General features: G+C 43.0%; 1 protein-coding gene across 8 annotated transcripts in view; it reads right to left on the bottom strand.

Annotated features, from left to right (window-relative positions):
* LOC128903096 (dymeclin) overlaps positions 1-18662 on the bottom strand; it is a 240240-nt gene that overhangs the window by 141624 nt on the left and 79954 nt on the right. For all 8 annotated transcript variants that reach the window (XM_054187006.1, XM_054186999.1, XM_054187002.1 and 5 more), the window contains 2 exons: positions 3301-3483; positions 193-371 (listed from right to left, as the gene is read on the bottom strand). In XM_054187006.1, the coding sequence (XP_054042981.1) occupies positions 193-371; positions 3301-3483 (362 nt within the window). The remainder of the gene's footprint in view (positions 1-192; positions 372-3300; positions 3484-18662) is intronic.

The following is an 18662-nucleotide window of genomic DNA, read 5'->3' on the forward strand; positions in this document are numbered from 1 at the left end:
TTTATCTTGTACCACAGTGACAGATTTAGCATCGTACTCCTGAGATGACATAATATAAATGAATAAATGAGCCAGTACTGGTGAAAAAGTGAGCCACAACCTACAGCCCCCGCGGCAGAACAGGGGACACCGGGTCACCCCAGCTTCCAGGACCAACCCCTCGTGGTGAGCATAAGGCAGAGCAATACTTACAAGATTTTCTATGTCTGTTCGTGCCAAGACATACGTCCGTACGTTGCCATTTTGATGCAGAAGCATGTACAAAAGAAGAGTCGCTTGATCAGATTTCTGCTGCTCGCACAAAGCTGTGTATAAACTGTTAAAATTAATCTGGAAAGCGTGTGGACTGGATGATGAAAACGCAGTGCTATCTGAAATAAAGAAATAAAAAAAACCAATCTTTAACAAATAAATCTCCCATCCAGCTACCCGTTAACTTTATAAAAAAAATCTCTATTAAAAAAAAAAATATTTTATACAGACACCACAGTAAGGAGGAATCAAAATTCATCCATGACTCTTATCAGAAACCTTCACAGGGACTCACGAAGCTTCAGTTGTGCCAAAAAGCTGAGGTTGTCCACGCACAGGAGCTCCAGAAGGACATCTCCATCTGCACAAGACACTCATCTTTTTTCATAAAGCTATTCCAAAGGACTTCCACCGTTCGAAAGAGCAATTCCAGGAGCTGCTGTAAGGAGGGCAGTCCCAGAGTCTTCTCCGGAACCGATCTACTGATTCACATGCAACCAAAACTTCCTTTGGGGCTTCGAGCAACCTGGTCTAGTGGGAGGTGTCCCCGCCCATGGCAGGGGGGTTGGAACAAGATGGTCTTTAAGGTCCCTTCCAACCCAAACCATTCTATGACTCTATAAATAGCTTTCAGCATGCAAGAATGTGGTAGTTGCCACTTTTTTTGAACATCATCTCCATCTTCTTTGGAAGGAGTAAGTTCTTGGAAGACCTGCAGGAGCCTCACAGGAGCCCTGGCTCCCACCAGGTTTCTGGGGCCCCGGTGGAGACAGCGTGCTGAGGAGTCACTGCTTCTCTTGGCTTAGGCGAGGAGCGAGGGCTCCAGCCATTCAGCTGGACTCAGCAGGAGGCTCCGGAGCAAAGGCTTCTCCATTCTGCTGAGTTCGGAGGCACCACCACACACACAGCGGCAAGACGCAGCCCATCGGCGATGGAAACCCTGTCTCTCTCCAAACCCACGTGCCAACAGGCAGAGGAGACACCAAAACCTGGTTTTTCTGAACCACAACACTACCTTCAATCACCCATCATGATTATAAGAATCCTCAATTATGGACCAAGTGGTTTGAAACCTGCCTGCTTCAGGTGAGTTTTTCTTTTTACCAGGCCAAATTTGGATGTAGACACCAAAATCAGATTAATTCAACGTGTTCTATTAAGCAGCAACCTGATGCCACGGCTCATTAGCTGAGGAGCGTCCACCGACTTTCAAGCTTCACTTCTGTAGATGTTGAAACTGTGCCGCTTACACGTATAGCGCTTCACTACCTGTTTTATTAAAAAATAGTTTAAAAGCTGTAAAAAAAACCTAAACAGGATTAAAGAAACTTAGCAGGAGCAGCAGTGTTGTTCCACAGAACATTAAGCTGACCTACAGAAAAATTAAGGTATCCTAGACCATGTAGAATAAAGAAAATTATCCTGAATTTGAACAGTTCTGTCCCAATCAAACCAAATAAATTATTTCAACAAAAAAGCCAGATTTCACATTATACTCACACCCTATAGATCATTATGGCCGTAACAAGCCTTTCTTTTTCATATCATTTTCCTTTTATCAGCCCCTCTGAATGTACATAGGAATCAAATTTAAGTTTTGCTCTTAACTTAATTTAACAATTAAGTTAAATGAATATTGCCAGTGAAACAAGTTTACGGGAAACAGTAAGTCATTCTATAAAAGTACGTACCTAGAGAGAATGTGGCTTTTTGTGCTATTTTTGACACAGAATAAGTTCTTTTAAAATTTTATAATGATACTTGTATAACAATTCTCAATGAAATACATTAATGGTTGCCCACGACATGAAAAAAAGTCAACCAAAATAAAGCATTTGTAGAAGTTCTCAGTTTAAATAACAAAAACCAAAAACAGTATCAAGGATTTGATCTCAACTGCCAATAAACAGCATCCAATAAATCAAAGGGGCACGTTCCGACTAAGAGTTCTTCTTATGAGAACAATCCTACATCCCAATAACCCCCAAAAATTTCTTAGGGAACGGTGAATGAAATTAGAGCTCAACTTGCTAAAAACTTAATGGTTAAAGGAATATAAAAACTCCCCTTAAATGAAGTGAGTAACTCGGGGTATTGATATGGCTTCACAGGTTACCATGCAGCAGCTGAGCGTGGTGTCAACCAGCATAAAGCCAACGAAGAGTAAAACCTCATGGCTAAAAGTTGAAGAGATTTAAGTGTATGGATAAAGTATATAGGAAAAGAAGCCCGGTGCCCGCAAGCTGAGCTAGCCTAGATAGTCCAAGCTGTGGTAGCTGCCTGGGATGCAGTATCCTTCTCCCCCTGCCCCTTCCATTAAGTTCCAGCAGTTGAGGAGCTCCACCTCAAAAGTTCCAGAAGAAAATGTACTATTACTGCGCTTCCATGGTCTGGCTGGAGGGAAAAACAAGTTGTGGAAAGAGAACCTCTAAGTGGTTGCAGGAACTTCACACTGATTCTCGCCCTCTTCTCTGCTTTGGTGAACGCCCCCCCTAACAGTGCTGCCTCCAGCTCTGGGGCCACCAACAGCAGAAGGACACGGAGCTGTTGGAGCGGGGCCAGAGGAGGCCCCGGAGATGCTGGGAGGGCTGGAGCCCCTCTGCTGGGAGGACAGGCTGAGAGAGCTGGGGGGGTTCAGCCTGGAGAAGAGAAGGCTCCACGGAGACCTCAGAGCCCCTTCCAGTCCCTCAAGGGGCTCCAGGAAAGCTGGGGAGGGACTCTGGAGCAGGGAGGGGAACCATGGGACGAGGGGGAATGGTTTTAAACTGGAAGAGGGGAGATTTAGATGGGATATTGGGAAGAAATTGTTTGGTGTGAGGGTGGTGAGCCCCTGGCGTGGGTTGCCCAGAGAAGCTGTGGCTGCCCCATCCCCGGAGGGGTTCAAGGCCAGGTTGGCCGGGGCTTGGAGCAACCTGGGCTGGTGGGAGGTGTCCCTGCCCAGGGCATGCCCATCACTAGGTGATCTTCACGGTTCCTTATAACACAAACTAATAATTCTAACACTTCATTTTAATCAGTTCATGCTTAGAAGAACAAACAGATACAAACCTTGCGTGTTCTTGAAGGACATAATAGCTTGCCTGTAGGGATTCGGTGTATCTGGAGCATCGGTCAGATTGGCCAAGACCAGGAGAAGCAGCAGACTCTGGTTAGCTAGAGGGGAGCACTGCTCCAGCTGCGGCGATGGTTTACTCCCCACCCCGCCTAGCGTGAAGACTGTCCACAGGCCAGCTAGAGAGAAAAGGCAAAAAATATTATGAGTTTTGACATTTTAACCAACAAAGCTCCTTTAGGGGCCGAGGCAGCATCTGAGAGAGAGGAGGGAAAAACAATTAACCCCCCTACAATGAGATGACGGGTCTGGCTACTTGATTTCTCCAAATGAAAATTTCAGGAATCACACAGCAGTGGGCACGGAGAGGTGGGAAAGGAAAGATTCCTGGAAATTCAAGCAAATTAAGTTATAGGAATGGATGAAAAGGAAATTAGGAGAGGTGAAACAAAAGCTGCTTGTAGGTGAGAGCCTTAAACACAGAGCAGATACCAGCTGAAGGATTCATGATGTACCAATGTAACGTGTTCAGAGAGCCAAAGGAGCTTGCATGTTCCTTTTTAACAAAACCAACTTAGTCCGTAACGCATTTTTCTCGTGTATTCTAATTTTAAAATTCAGCATATTTTAGGCAAAACGCAGCACCAAAACTTAATACTGCTTCAACCAGAACCTCCAGATTGAGAGTCCTGTAGAGATCATCACCATTGCTCATTATTGTGGGTAGACGACATAATAGCAAATAATAAACTTCAGTGAAAAAAAAAAAAACAACAAAAAACCCCAGGATCAACAGCTGTTTAAAGTTAAATTTTGAGGTATTATTAAACTCAGCCTCATATTTTCTGCATTCCTACAGAAGATGAAACAACTTGAAAAAGCCCTCCAGTTGGAAGTACTTACACTGCTCTGAAATTCCTTTTTAAGAGACTGTATATAAGATGCAACGGTGTGGAAGTACAAAATGTTTACAATAACTTGACGTTTAAAATCTAGTTAAGGAGAAATCAAAGTTTGAAGTGACAAATCACTATCGATACTGTCAAAAAACCAGTCAGGCTGATCGATTCCTCTTGGGTAATCACGTTTTTGTTGTCTCACATCTCCCTTGAAAATACACGTATAACAAAGCACCAAAACTTCATTCATTTTAGACCCGCAAAAATTTCTTCGGTACAAAAATGTAAATAGCTCCTCATTCCACATCAATTCTCAGTTCTTTGCTGAATACCCTCCCCTTGATGTAGGTGCGTATACACGGTGCACGTACGGCTCCAGTATTAAGGCTCCACCTAGAAGTTGCTCGTTAAAACTCTCATCATCATACTGTTTAAACTTTGATGTCTGCGCCTGAAATGCAAGCTGAGTCATTTCCATACTTAATCCTTACAGCATTAAAAAAAAAAAAAAAAAAACAATTAACTCCAAGAACTCCTGCATTTGAAATTCCCCTTCCTAATTACAACCGTGTTGGGGCACCAAGTTGACCAGTTACGTGCCCAAATACCCACTCAAGGAGACTGGAAGGGAGAAGGGGCAGCAGAGGAGGGTCGGAGGACGCCGTAAAAATCCTTATTTCCTTGCCAGCGCTCATGAGATTGAAGAAATAAAAAAAGAAGAAAAGCACCAAAGCTGAAGCAGAGACGCTGCAGACTCGGCATTAGTGGGGAAAAAAGTCAGGGGAAAGGATGAAACTTGTCTCCACTCCACGGCTACGGTGGCACGTGACAGCTTCAATGTCACTGGGCCTCTGCCTGTATCACGTCTGGGCTCCCAATACGCTCCCAGTTGCGAAGCAGCAGCCCCTCCCAATCACACTGGATTATATTCATCCCCAAATGCCTGCTGGGCACTGAATTTTTTTGAGTCTATCTTGAAATTTTACGGCAGAGACTGAGCATTTCATCAACTTACTCATTTAACAGGGCAAAGCCTTGAATTACACAGCACAAAAATAAGACCTAATCTCAACTTTAAAAAGACCCCCCAAATTCTTATGTCCTTCTTTCTACGAGTGCCTAAATTAAAAATTAATCATAAAAGACTTCCTTAAAAACGGCAGAAAAATGAAGGAAGTTTAGTTTTCAGCCTTCTTGTCTGCGAGATTCAAGGTGCCCAGGATGAAAAGCCATTTGAATGCAACCCGCAAGCAGAGCATAACCGATCAAAAGAAGGTGAAGTACTCTTAGCCCTACAAAATTTCAAGCCAGCCAAAGCGTATTTGTCTTCAAACGTAATAATCTGGTCAGATTTTGTAATAAACCAATGCTCCCCTTCGTCGCCACAACTGCAAGGCAATTACTGCCGTGTCAAAGGCAAGGGAACTAACGCCATTCAGCATTAAGCGGCTTGAAGGAGTTGTTCTAATAAAAAGCACTATAATTACAGCCCTCTTCGCAAAAAAATTCATTTTACGTTAATAATCCTTTATCACCCCGTTTTTGATCGACCGTCCTTAAATCAGCACAAAGGCAAATAAAAACGCTGACCGTGAAGGACCGTGAACTAGATGATCTTTAAGGTCCCTTCCGACCCGAACCATTCTATGACTCTATGAAGTGAGATTTTAAACTCACAGGAGTTATCCACATAGGTAACACGCAAAGAAATTATTTTTTAAAACAACCCTGAAAGAATCACATATTCACCGTGAAATAAATTCAAATTCGGCATATTTCCTCTCTTAAAATTTAGTGTAGTTCTCAGCTCAACCAGCGTCTTCAATTTTCCACCACCCCGCCCTTCTGTGGCAGGCATCTGCCATTACTACACCTGCCCTCAACAGTCAGGAAAAGAGGGATACGGCCAAAACACTGGCCAGTAAATTGAATATTCCGCCAGGGAGAATGAGGTAATTCTGCCCAGGAGAATTCTGCGCATTGATATATGACCCAAATAACCTCCTCAAGTTCTGTCTCTCGTGGGCGAGCGTATTCCTCCAGAAATCCCATGCAAATAGGTTCAAAATATTCTTTTTAATTCCAAAATGCAATGTCAAATTAGGTGCTATATAGCGGTTGGTGCTCCCAACATACTCAAGTTAAGGGACTTTTCTAAGGAAAATATCGTTCCTGATCGTTAACAACAGATTAAAGTGTTAAATAAAGAGCTTAGGAGGACAGAGAGATAAGTAGTCGGTGTTTCTAGTTGTATTCTGTATGTTCACAATATTTGAAATATCACTTTGGCTTTACGTTTATGTATTTCAAAATTATTAAGCTACATATCAAAGTTTCTTTACCAAATTAAACAAAACTAAAGTAATGCTGTAACCTCTCAGAAGCTCTCCTCACCATCTTCTTTTCAGATCTAAAGTTGCGCTTAACAGCAAACTAAACGTATGACAAATACACACTGATCCAGAAAAAGTGGCCAGAATCCCATTTCAGCTTCTGCTTCAACAGAACATCGCCAAAAAAAACCAGGATAAAAGGATGAAAATCCCCTTTCAAGCCAATAGCACAGCCATAGGTAGCCACAACTGTGTTTTACTGCTCCCTGGCATCATTACAAGCATGGAATGAAATTTGCCTAGACACTTCAACATATTACGTTTCTTTCACATTTAAATTTCACTTTAAATTTCATTTTATTCCTAGTTTCTTGTCATCCCGGTATACAACTCAAGGGAAATCCAAATCACAAAAGTTCTCGTAAAGCTTTCTATATCTCTGGGCAGCGGCAAAAGGTGAACTGCAATTCTTAAAACTAAAGGACCCAACTGTGGAAAAGATGAAGGGGGTGGGTTATCTGCAATAGCATCGTGACCCAAAGTGCTTCTGAAGCTCTATATAAATTCTGAGAAAGCTCTACATTACCAAGTACTACTCTTCTGGTGCTTATTATAAGTGACGAAGACCCATAACCATCCATCCAAGTGATGAAGACCCACAACCACCCATCTAAGTGATGAAGAGCCATAACCATCCAAGTGAAGACCCATAAGCGATGAAGATTCATAACCATCCATCCAAGTGACGAAGACCCATCTAAGTGATGAAGACGCATCGCCACACATATAAGTGATGAAGATCCATATAAGTGATGAAAACCCGTATAAGTGATAAAGACCCATAACCATCCAAGTGATGAAGACTCATCTAAGTGATGAAGACCCATAACCATGCATCCAAGTGATGAAGATCCATAACCATCCATCTAAGTGAAGACTCATAAGTGATGAAGATCCATAACCACCCATATAAGTGATGAAGACCCATCCAAGTGATGAAGACCCAGAACCATCCATCTAAGTGATGAAGACCCATAACCGCTCATATAAGTGATGAAGACCCATCCAAGTGATGAAGACCCATAACCGCTCATATAAGTGATGAAGACCCATCCAAGTGATGAAGACCCATAACCATCCATCCAAGTGATGCAGATCCATAACCCTAAACCAGTTTATGTATCTGGATCATCTGTAGAATTTATTGTCTTCTGCAAAATACTTGTAATCTATTTTTAATTGCAATTCTTTCATAGAACTTTATTTCTTGACTCAATTCCACACGCAACCACATTACTAGAATTTCTGTCAGTAAGAGAAATACTAACATTTTGCCAATTATTTCCGGCAAACACAGATACTTTGAGAAGGAACAGACTGCTTTTACCTTTAAAACAGAATGAGAAGATCCATTTTTTCCTTCTCTTCCACAAAACTACCCATTACAACTATTCTTTTGCCATCTATTCGTATAACTCTACATAAGGCACAGCAAGGAAAGCAGGGCTTGCTTAAGAGCAAGGTACGGTTTTTTGCAACAGAAGATCTCAGGTCTTCTGTAAGACGGCTAGAAACACTGCCATGAAAACAAACCCAGGATTTTAATTTGGTTTGACAGTCCGTGGAACAACGCTTGACGGCAAAATGAAGTTAGGACACATTAATTAAAAAAAGATCTTTCTTTCACCAGACTGACTTAATGTAAACACAGAAATCTCAGCCTGACGCTCTGCTCTCTCTTACACAACAAGACACAAAGAAGGTTCACGTTTGGACCTCCCTGGAGAAAAGTTTAAACGCATTCTTCTATGCTTTCACATGATGAAGCAAAATTTTAAGAGCTTGATTTTAAAGACTTTTTAAAAGCGAAAGACAGGCAGGAAGGCAGAGGGTGCTTTAAAGATTTACTCATTATAAAAAACTGATGTTTATAGTCAACTTCTAGCACTGCAAACCATTCTGAGGGGAGACTGAGATGAGATATTGGGAAGAAATTCTTGGCTGTGACGGGGGTGAGCCCCTGGCCCAGGCTGCCCAGAGAAGCTGTGGCTGCCCCATCACTGGAGGGGTTCAAGGCCAGGTTGGCCGGGGCTTGGAGCAACCTGGGCTGGTGGGAGGTGTCCCTGCCCAGGGCAGGGGGGTGGCACTAGATGGTCTTGAAGGTCCCTTCCAACCCAAACCGTTCTACAATTCTATTCCAAGTTAATCTATCAACAAACTGCGAGCTATAATTGATCCATGAGTTTTCTTGGGATCTTTATTAAACTAGCGGTAATTCTTTCACAAGAGGATTCTTCACTTCCATCTTCTTCACTTTCCAACCTTCAGTGTAAAGGCTTGGAAGATAAACCCTCTGAGCTCTCTCCCTGGAAAGAGCATTAAATTAACGCAGAGGAAATTGGTGTTACTTATTTGAAAGTATCTTTCTGGGAAAAGGAGATTTTGTTTTTTACTTAATAGCAGTTGCAAAACGTAATCGTATTAATAACTGAACTTCATCAAGTGTTCCTTTGAACGGCCTATCATTCGTTAAGTTTAAACATTACATTACAATTAATGCTGGCATAAGCCTTGTTGAGTATGCTCGTTTCTCTCCTCACTGGAACTTGATAACAGAGCAGATCCTTTCCCCCATACAAACAACCCGAGTCCCACCATACATCATTAGCATCCTGCCAATGAGTTTAATTGCTTTCGAAACCATTTTGCAGAGCGCACCGGATTGACGTGACTTTCAAGACTGAAAAGAAAGAAATAAGACTTTTGGTAGACGTGAAGATCTTGAAAAGATCTTCTGAGAATCATTTAGGTTGGAAGAGACCTTTAAGATCATCAAGCCTAACCATCAACCTAACATTGGCAAGTCCCCACTAAGCCATGTCCCTCAGTACCATGTCTGCCCATTTTTTAAATACCTCCAGGGATGGTGACTCCACCACTGCCCTGGGCAGCCTCTTCCAATGCTTGACAACACTTTCAGTGAAGACGTTTTTCCTAATATCCATCCTAAACCTCCCCTGGCGCAACTTGAGGCCGTTTCTTCTTGTCTTATCACCTGTTCCTTGGGAGAAGAGACCAACCCCCACCTCGCTACAACCTTCTTTCAGGTAGCTGGAGAGAGCAATGAGGTCTTACTGGCCTTTTAACAGTTCCAAAATGACAGTCCTGCTCCCCGTGTGTTCCTTCCATTTTTACAACAAGACAAGACTAGAGAAGTCAGCAAAACCAGCATTAAATATCAGACAGAAAACCCAACCGCAAACAAATCACCAAAGAGAACTGACCTACGTTTGAGTAACCCGTTCAAGTCCCAACTCCACACCCTGCTTTCCCCTTTATGAAACTTCCAGCATGCAGAAGACTGTTCAATGCTACAACATCTAAGAGAGCAGTAAACACAGATTATGAAGAACTAAAGTAGAAGCGATTTTCCTTGCATCTAATTGATACCATCGTGTACATCCTCCACCAAAACCAGTGAGTAACGTAGTATTCAAAACCATTACAATTACTATTTCATTCTTATTACATTCGAGCAGCAGCTTTGGGAACTTGAGAGCTGGGTTGGTTTTTTTTTTTTATTTAACGTTTATTATGCATGTCACGTTTCTTAAGTCAATTCAATGGTTCTCACATTGTGGTCTGATGAACGCTTTCTGGTGGCCCATGGAGAGCTGGCAGTTCCCATTGTGCTGGCTCTTGTCCTTGTTTCCAGCTGCTACATTGTGTTAGAAGCAAGCTAAAAATACATAAATACTTTCCTACGATTACTTTTCCATGTAAGCAATTTCTTAAGTTGCCACGGGGCTGTTGCGCGATAATGAACGGGAGAGGAAAAAAGTGGTCCGCGGAATCACAAGCGGGAGAGGCCGGATCAGCGAGGCAACTGCTCTATCAAGACGCAGTTCTCATAAAGTCCCAAGTCAAAGTCATTTTATACTTTATAAGCGCATCCTTACCATCTCGGATGGCTATTTAAACAAATTAAAACTGCTAATTGTGAGGGTACACATGCTTAAAAGACTGTAAAAAACAGCAGCTACATGAATTTTAGGAGAGTCCCATCGCAAGTTTTTGGAAGATTCATTACAGCAAGAAGCTAGCGAAGCTGAAATAGAGGAAATACGGAATAAATTTTTAAGTGCTTAATGAACTTGCATGTTAAGTATTACATCCTCAAGCAACGTTGAACTCCTAAGGAGCATCAACGGACTGATGTATACACAAACTACAACCTCTGACGGAAAAAGCAGATCTGATTACGTCGTAGATTTTTTTAGGTAGGGAGATTATAAAAACTCAGAAGCGTAAAAATAGCCATCCTAAATACTGCAATCACTTTCGCAGCTGACACAAGTTCTTATGAACAGTAGATTTTTGCAACGTTACATCTGACACGGTAATACAAATGAAAAAAGTCACAATTTTTCATTTTCAGCAATATTTTTCACGCTCTCCACCGTCTGGTATCAGACCAACAGAATTAACCCCAGCTAGCTAGCGACAAAGAAGGGGGGGGGGGGGGGGGGGGGAAATTGTTTTAAGAACAACTATAAATGAACGGTTTCTGGGCGATACGAAGCCTAGCAAAATAAATTTGTGTTTTAAATAGTGGCGGGCTAGCTGCTTTCTAAACCATCAGCAGGCCGCAGCAAGAATTCACACGTGGGAGATCATGAATTTAAAAGCTCATAAGCATTTTGAGACAACGGCTACGTCCCAGCCCTTCTTGACTCCATTTACTCTTTGGAACACAGGAATGGTTAAAGAATTTATGTTAGAGTAAATGCACGATCAGTTGAAAAGGCACATCTAGGCGTAAAATCCTACCAAGCTACCACTCACTCCTTGGTGCAAGGTCAAAGTCCCCCACGTCTCAAGAATTTACTGAGCGGATTGCCGCGGGCTTTATTTCAGGTGCTTTATTATATTTCAGCTGCTTTATCGTTATTATTATACTTTATTTTCCGTATTTAATTCCTAAATACTGCAGAAAAGTAACCACAGTCCTACAGAAAGATTAAGAGCGCGTTTTAGATGACTTCTCTAAATGTTTAAAAACAAAGAGAAGACGACAGTTTTAAAAACAAGTTATTTTCTTCTCATCAAATCAGCGTAACGACCACTGAGACCGCCTCATTGAAATATATGAGCACGACTTATTTGTTTGAGGCTTCTCACACTTAATAATACTATTCTAACAGAGACACGGATTTCGCCCTACTTGCCAAGAAAAGCAGAAGGTAGTCGTTTCTGTGAAGCCAAGCTCTGCAACACAAATTCTGCTGCCCGCCTGGCTCCTGATCACTGTCTCTCCAGGAATAGCCCGGCTCCTGTGTATCCACATTTTTAAAATACACCCCAGGCATCTGATTTTTGCCTGTTTCCCATTGCTCCCGGCAACGTCGCAGCCGCACGGGAAAGCTGCGGGGAACAGTTGAGCTATGGGAGCCACTGAGGAAAAAAAAAAAAAAAAAAGACAACCTAGTAAATCTCGGAAGAAACTCTCCGAAAGCCGCAGCACCGAGAAACACCAACGTGTCCGAGGAAGCCGGGGCTGTGATGTCACTAACACATTCTGGAAGGAGCTTTTGAGGAAATGAATCATGGAAGCAAGCGAAACGCGACGACGTATTAGGTAACCGTGTACATCCCCTACCCGTGCAACAGTGCTCCCTCCAGTACACGCTGTTATTCGATCCAGCCTAATTTTAAGGGACTGGTAATGGAGCTTGAACCACATCCTTTGGGAAGAGTGTTCCATAATCTAATAAACCTCGACGTTAAGATTTCCCCCCTACCCCCCGCCAATATTCAGCCTAAGCATTCCTTGACTCAACTTCAGCTACTTATTCCTATAAGTGGTTCTATGTAATACCATAAAACATTTCTTCCCCAGTTCAGTGTTTGCAGCCTTTTAAATAAAAGGCACAGTCACATCTCCTTTGTTGCCCAGCCAAATTATATACACGGCTTTTTCCTTCCTTTCCTGTAAAGTCTTTTCCACTTTGCTTCCTGCGACTAAGCCAATCCAACACTTCACGCCACCTCTCAAACATCACTGCACTGAAAAAGGTTACAAATATTAAACTGCACGGATTTATTATAACAAGCATATTCCTGAATTCATTGCAAAACCAGCGTTGCTTTAATTTTGAACTATTTCTCCCCTTTTTTACCTCTAGATCTCAGGAGATCTCTTACTGTGACATCTACTGTGATGGGGCAGGAGCCCCATCCTTGCCATTAGATTGCCTAAATCTTTTTTTTAGTTTGAACTTCAAAATAAGGAGAAGACCACTTTTTCCCAGGATTTCAAAGCTCAGTTCTAGAGCTGCATTCCCATCCAGCTTTTGACACCACGGTTGTATCAGGAATCCATACAGACACCAAAAAAGACACCCCTATTTCACCTGAAAAACTACAGAATCATAGAATGGTTTGGGTTAGAAGGGACATTAAAGCCCGTCCAGTGCCACCCCCTGCCCTGGGCAGGGACACCTCCCACCACAACAGGTTGCTCCAAGCCCCGGCCAACCTGGCCTTGAACCCCTCCAGGGATGGGGCAGCCACAGCTTCCCTGGGCAACCCACGCCAGGGGCTCACCACCCTCACACCAAAGAATTTCTTCCTCAGATCTCATCTAAATCCCCCTCTTCCAGTTGAAAACCATTCCCCCTCATCTCATGGCTCCCCTCCCTGATCCAGAGTCCCTCCCCAGCTTTCCTGGAGCCCCTCGAGGGACTGGAAGGGACTGGAAGGTCTCCCCGGAGCCTTCTTTTCTCCAGGCTGAACAATCCTAACTCTCTCAGCTTGTCCTCAGAGCAGAGGGGCTCCAGCCTTCCCAGCATCTCTGGGGCCCTCCGCTGGACCTGTTCCAACAGGTCCATGTCCTTCTTGTGCTGAGGACTCCAGAACTGGACACAGTACTCCAGGCGGGGTCTCACCAGACCAGAGTAGAGGGGGAGAATCACCTCTCTGGATCTGCTGGCCACGCTTCTTCTGATGCAGCCCAGGCTGCGGGGGGTTTCTGGGCTGCCAGCACACATTGCCAGCTCGTGTTGACCTTCTCATCCACCAACACCTCCAAGTCCTTCTCCTCAGGGCTGCTCTCCATCCGTTCTCCACCCAGCCTGGATTTGTGCCCGGGATTGCCCTGACCCAGCTGCAAGACCTTGCACTTGGCGTGGTTGAACTTCACGAGGTTTGCATGGGCCCACCTCTCCAGCCTGCCCAGGTCTCTCTGGATGACATCCCTTCCCTCCAGCGTGTCAACCGTATCACACAGCTTGGTGTCATCGGCAAACTCGCTGAGGGCGCACTCCATCCCATTGTCCATGTCGTCAACAAAGATGTTAAACAGCGCTGGTCCCAGTACCGATCCCTGAGGAGGGCCACTCGTCATTTATAAAGTGAACACCTATAAACTGTCTCAGTGAAGTTACACACTTCGGAATTCCAGATGGGGTCCTACTTCCTTGCACACAGATGCTGAAGAACCAGCTTTGTCAGCTGGAAACCTCTGAAGGTATTTTGGATATCTGTAACACAAACCTGAGTAGCAGACACATCTGGTGACAGACACTTTGAAGAATTAAGTAAAGCAAATTACACACCACACTCCCAAATCAAAAGGCGATAAAGTTGCCAAATAAAGCTGGAAATAAACTCTAATAAACCATTCATTCACTTCAAGGAATATATTCAAAAAAATCTACAGAAAGGGAGTATCTTAAATAAGGAAGGAAACCTCCACGTTTTTATCAGCTCCACTCCTGGAAACACCTATTTCAAGTCCTCTGGACATAAGCGATACAATTTCTGAGATTGTTTGCACACTTGAAGACTGTCCAGTATCACTGAAGCTGCAAATGTGACCACAATAGAAAGAAAAAATAAATAATAAAGGTTGTACGATATTATAGAAGGACACAATACCAGAGTATTACGACTACTTGAAAGCTGGGAAACTAAGCGCGAGCTAGAAAAGAAGAGGGTGAGAGGGAGGAAAAATGTATGAGAAATGTGGGGAAAAAACAGCAATCCACCCAGGGTTGGATTAGATTTTACAACAAGCGTCTGACTCAGCCAGCTATCAGCCGTGGAACAGCAAACCAAGCCAAAAAACCCCTCACACAGCGAGATATTAAAAAGGAGTTGTTGCGTGTTGGGTTTTGGGGGCTTTTTTTGGTTTGGGGTTTTTTCGGTGGGGTTTTTTTGGGGGTGGTTTTGGTCCTTTTTTTTTTTTTTTTGGTGGTGGTGATGATCTTTTTTTATGATTTTTATTTTTTTTCTTTTTTTATAGAAAACTCCTCTGGCTTTTGCCCAGGGCACTGTCCTGGTCCTTTGCTGTTGTTGCGGTCGGAGCGGGAAGGAGGCCCATGAACACGTATAATCCCAGTGACAGTGGGATTTTCAGTAATATTTGTTTTGTCATCGCAAGTCATACAAAACCGGGGACAGACGCAAACATGGAAACGTGTTGAAAAACTACCCCGGCAAAGTGAGAGCAACATTGATCTGTAGCATTGACTTTGACAACAAAATGATGAAGCCAGGCCACTGAAGGAAAATACCACTGAAGGCAAACCTACGCCCCAGAGAAACCAGATGAAGAGGGTGGAAAAGACAGAGAAGTTTTAAAAGTCAAGTAAAAAGAAAGAAGTGATTTTTCAGAGCGTAAGATCACAGGATGATCCAGGCTGGAAGGGACCTCAGGAGGTCTTTGGCCCAACCTCCGGCTCCGAGCAGAGGCAGCAATGGGGTCACGCCAGGTTCCTCAGGGCTTCATCCAGCTGAGTCTTGGAAACCTCCAAGGATGGAGATGGCACAACCTCCCGTATAATATTTCCATAGAATTCCAGAGTCTCCCCTTTTCTTTTCAAACTAATTCTAATTTATAAAATGGAAAAAAACTTCCCTTCCACAGGATTAAGGGAGAAGGAAAACAAGCAACAAAAAACTCTTCAAACAAACAAAATAATTTTTTCAAGAAGAAAAGTGAGATATGACGACACTGATATCTGATCTTACAATTTCATATTCATTCCTACCTCTACCCTCAACAGATTTTTGAAGTCAGGTGCACAGGATTGTTGGGGAAATGATTTTATGATTTTATTATGGTAAAGAAGGCCAATGGTCTCCCGGGCGGACGTTAAGAAGACTGTGGCCAGCAGGTGGAGGGAGGTCATCCTCCCCCTCTGCTCTGCCCTGGGGAGGCCACAGCTGGAGCACTGGGTCCAGTTCTGGGTCCCCCAGTTCAAGAAGGACAGGGAACTGCTGGAGAGAGGACAGCAAAGGGCTAGAAAGATGATCCAGGGACTGGAGCAGCTCTCTGCTGAGGAAAGGCTGAGAGCCCTGGGGCTGGTCAGCCTGGAGAAGAGAAGACTGAGAGGGGATCTCATCAATGCTCAGCAATAGCTAAAGGGCAGGTGGCAAGAGGATGGGGTCAGGTTCTTCGCAGTGGTGCTCGGTGACAGGACAAAGGGCAATGGACAAAAGCTAGGACACAAGAAGTTCCACCCAAACATGAGGAACAACTTCTTTCCTTTGAGGGTGGCAGAGCCCTGCCAGAGGCTGCCCAGAGAGGCTGTGGAGTCTCCTTCTCCGGAGATACTCCAAACCCTGTGCAACCTGCTCTGGGTGACCCTGCTCTGGCAGGAGGTTGGACTAGATGATCTCCAGAAGTCCCTTCCAACCCCTGTCAGTCTGTCGTTCTGTGATTTTAAGATGCATACATGCTCACGAGGAGGTATTTTGAATTAATTAAAGAACACCTTTAAACCTAGCGCCGGCACGCGCAAACATTTAAAACACACGAAATACTACCTTTACTTACCAATATCAAAGTTACTTTTCCTAACACAAAACCAGCAAGTCAAACACTTGTCAGCTGCTCTTGCCATTAATAATTCTCATTATTTCTTTTGCACTGAAGGTACTTGGCAGCAGTCTGAGCTACACCTACCTCCGCGCAAGGCATTGTAGTGTTTGTATGAGGGAAGTCTGTTATAAACTCTTAAACCAGATGTATAGAATAGAAGGAAAAATATAAGACCTGAAAGAAACGTATAGAGATGAAGAAGGTAATTAAGTTTAGTATACTATATAATAGTTAAGAATCATTAAGGAATTCATAGTGTAATCCATCAAGGTGAATACATGATACCGGTCTAGCTATAAACAGTGTGAATATGTTAACGTAGACAGTAGTCGGCATCACATGGGATTTTTCTTGGAAAAAAAATCCACAATGATCACACTCACGCTACCCTGGACAATAACGGCGATGCAGCTACGTCAACGGCAGGCAGAGAAACAAGTGTGGTAGGAGAGGGGATCAATGTTGTAAGTTTGGAGATGGAGTAACAGTAAGACAATATTCTGAATTTAACAGACTCCAGAAAACGAAAAGTGAGAAGTCTCTCAAGGGTCGGGTGGCCAAAAGCGTTCCATCCACCACACAGAGATATTTCCAGGAGAATTTCCCATTTATACGCTGCAGAAGAGGTTTTAGATCTTCAAGGAATGATCTTGGTAGAACATAAAGTAGAAACCAGAAGAACAACTGGAGCTGCCAGACATCTCTGGAAGCCTGATTGCTATTTACTGGAGGGTGGCAGCCAAAAGTTTTTAAATAGCTCTTAGCAGAACATTCTCTGGATTTACCCTGATAACCTTGTCCTCAAATCATTTTCGGTTTACTGTGCACTCAGAGAATTGCAAGGATTTGTTATGACTAATTTATGCACACCTTGATTAACGTCCCTTTCAGAGAGAGGGAAACGAAACCTTTTAAAGCCCACTTAACAGAACAGGCTGCCAGCGTAAATTCTTCTCCGTAGCAAAGAGGCCAAATATTCTTTTAATAGGTTTTTTTTACGTAGATAGACACTTTTTTGAGTTTTGTATATGCACATATAGACGATATTTTCTATAATAACAACATTTATTTAGAAAAATTATAAGATAGAATCTATTTATGCAAATAATCAAATATATTATAAATTGTATCGACTATAAACATATAAATAAGGCAGAATCATGAAGTACTCATCATTTATAAGTAAAAAAAATCTGTAACGCGGGCGTTACATTTTCTGCGAGTACAAGAGCTTCTCCTAGAGGCAATTTGCTGGTATTCCGTCCAAACAGGCTCTGCTGCACTTCAAACGCAACGTAAAACCTAACTTGAAAAAAAAAAATAAAATAATAATGTGGTGTTCAGTTACTCAAACAAGCGGTCATAAAAACTTGTAACACTTTCTCACTCTTCTACTGCAATGCTGATCTGTTCCAATCATGAACCACAAGATACACAAGCGCCGCAGATGTTCACAATTTTGGCAAACTGCAAAAACCCTGGTTGTCCACACCGTACCTCAGTTCCCTTCTCGTTATGTGGATGACACCGACACTTCCTCGCGGCCATCCATTTTTCCTATGCCTTAGATGACCCCCTCGTAGATAAGAGCGCTCAAATTTTGCTCATTGGAGGTGGGTTGGGTTAGTAGAACGTTAAAGGTCCCCTCCAACCCAACACATTCTATGATTCTATGATTTTCCTTTTCACCACCAACCTCTGTTTCTTGGATGCCAGTATTATTTCTAAATATTTTAAAATATTTTAAAATAATTTTTAAGTATTTTTAAATCAGGGTATCGGATATTAACTACTTCTTTTGAAGCAGAACCCTCAGAAGAACTTCATCCCTACACAGAGGGGGAAAGGAGGAGAAGAAATTCAGACTGCCGTCGACAGACGTGACCTGTGATGTTGCTAGCCAGATAAGGCATCCAAGAGCTGACTTTTCCAGAGCAGCTGGAATTTTCTATCGCTTAGCAAGTTTAACACACTGCTTCTGCTGACTTGTGACTGCAGGCACTCAACTCAAAATGAACCTGTTTCCTAAGTGAGACATGATAACATGAGGAACACGGGCAAGTGGCTCCTGGAAAAGTCTCCCACTAAAACGATCTACCTAGATTCCTAAGAAAAATAAAATAAAATGCAAAGAGGCAAGGGAGAACTAACTTTTCTCTGGACTCAGTTGCCTAAAACACAAGATAATTTTCATCTTTCTGTTCCCTCACTTGTCGCAGCCCAGTTTCCATGGCAAGTAT

The sequence above is a fragment of the Rissa tridactyla genome, chromosome Z, assembly GCF_028500815.1.
Source record: "Rissa tridactyla isolate bRisTri1 chromosome Z, bRisTri1.patW.cur.20221130, whole genome shotgun sequence".
Lineage (NCBI taxonomy): Eukaryota > Metazoa > Chordata > Aves > Charadriiformes > Laridae > Rissa > Rissa tridactyla.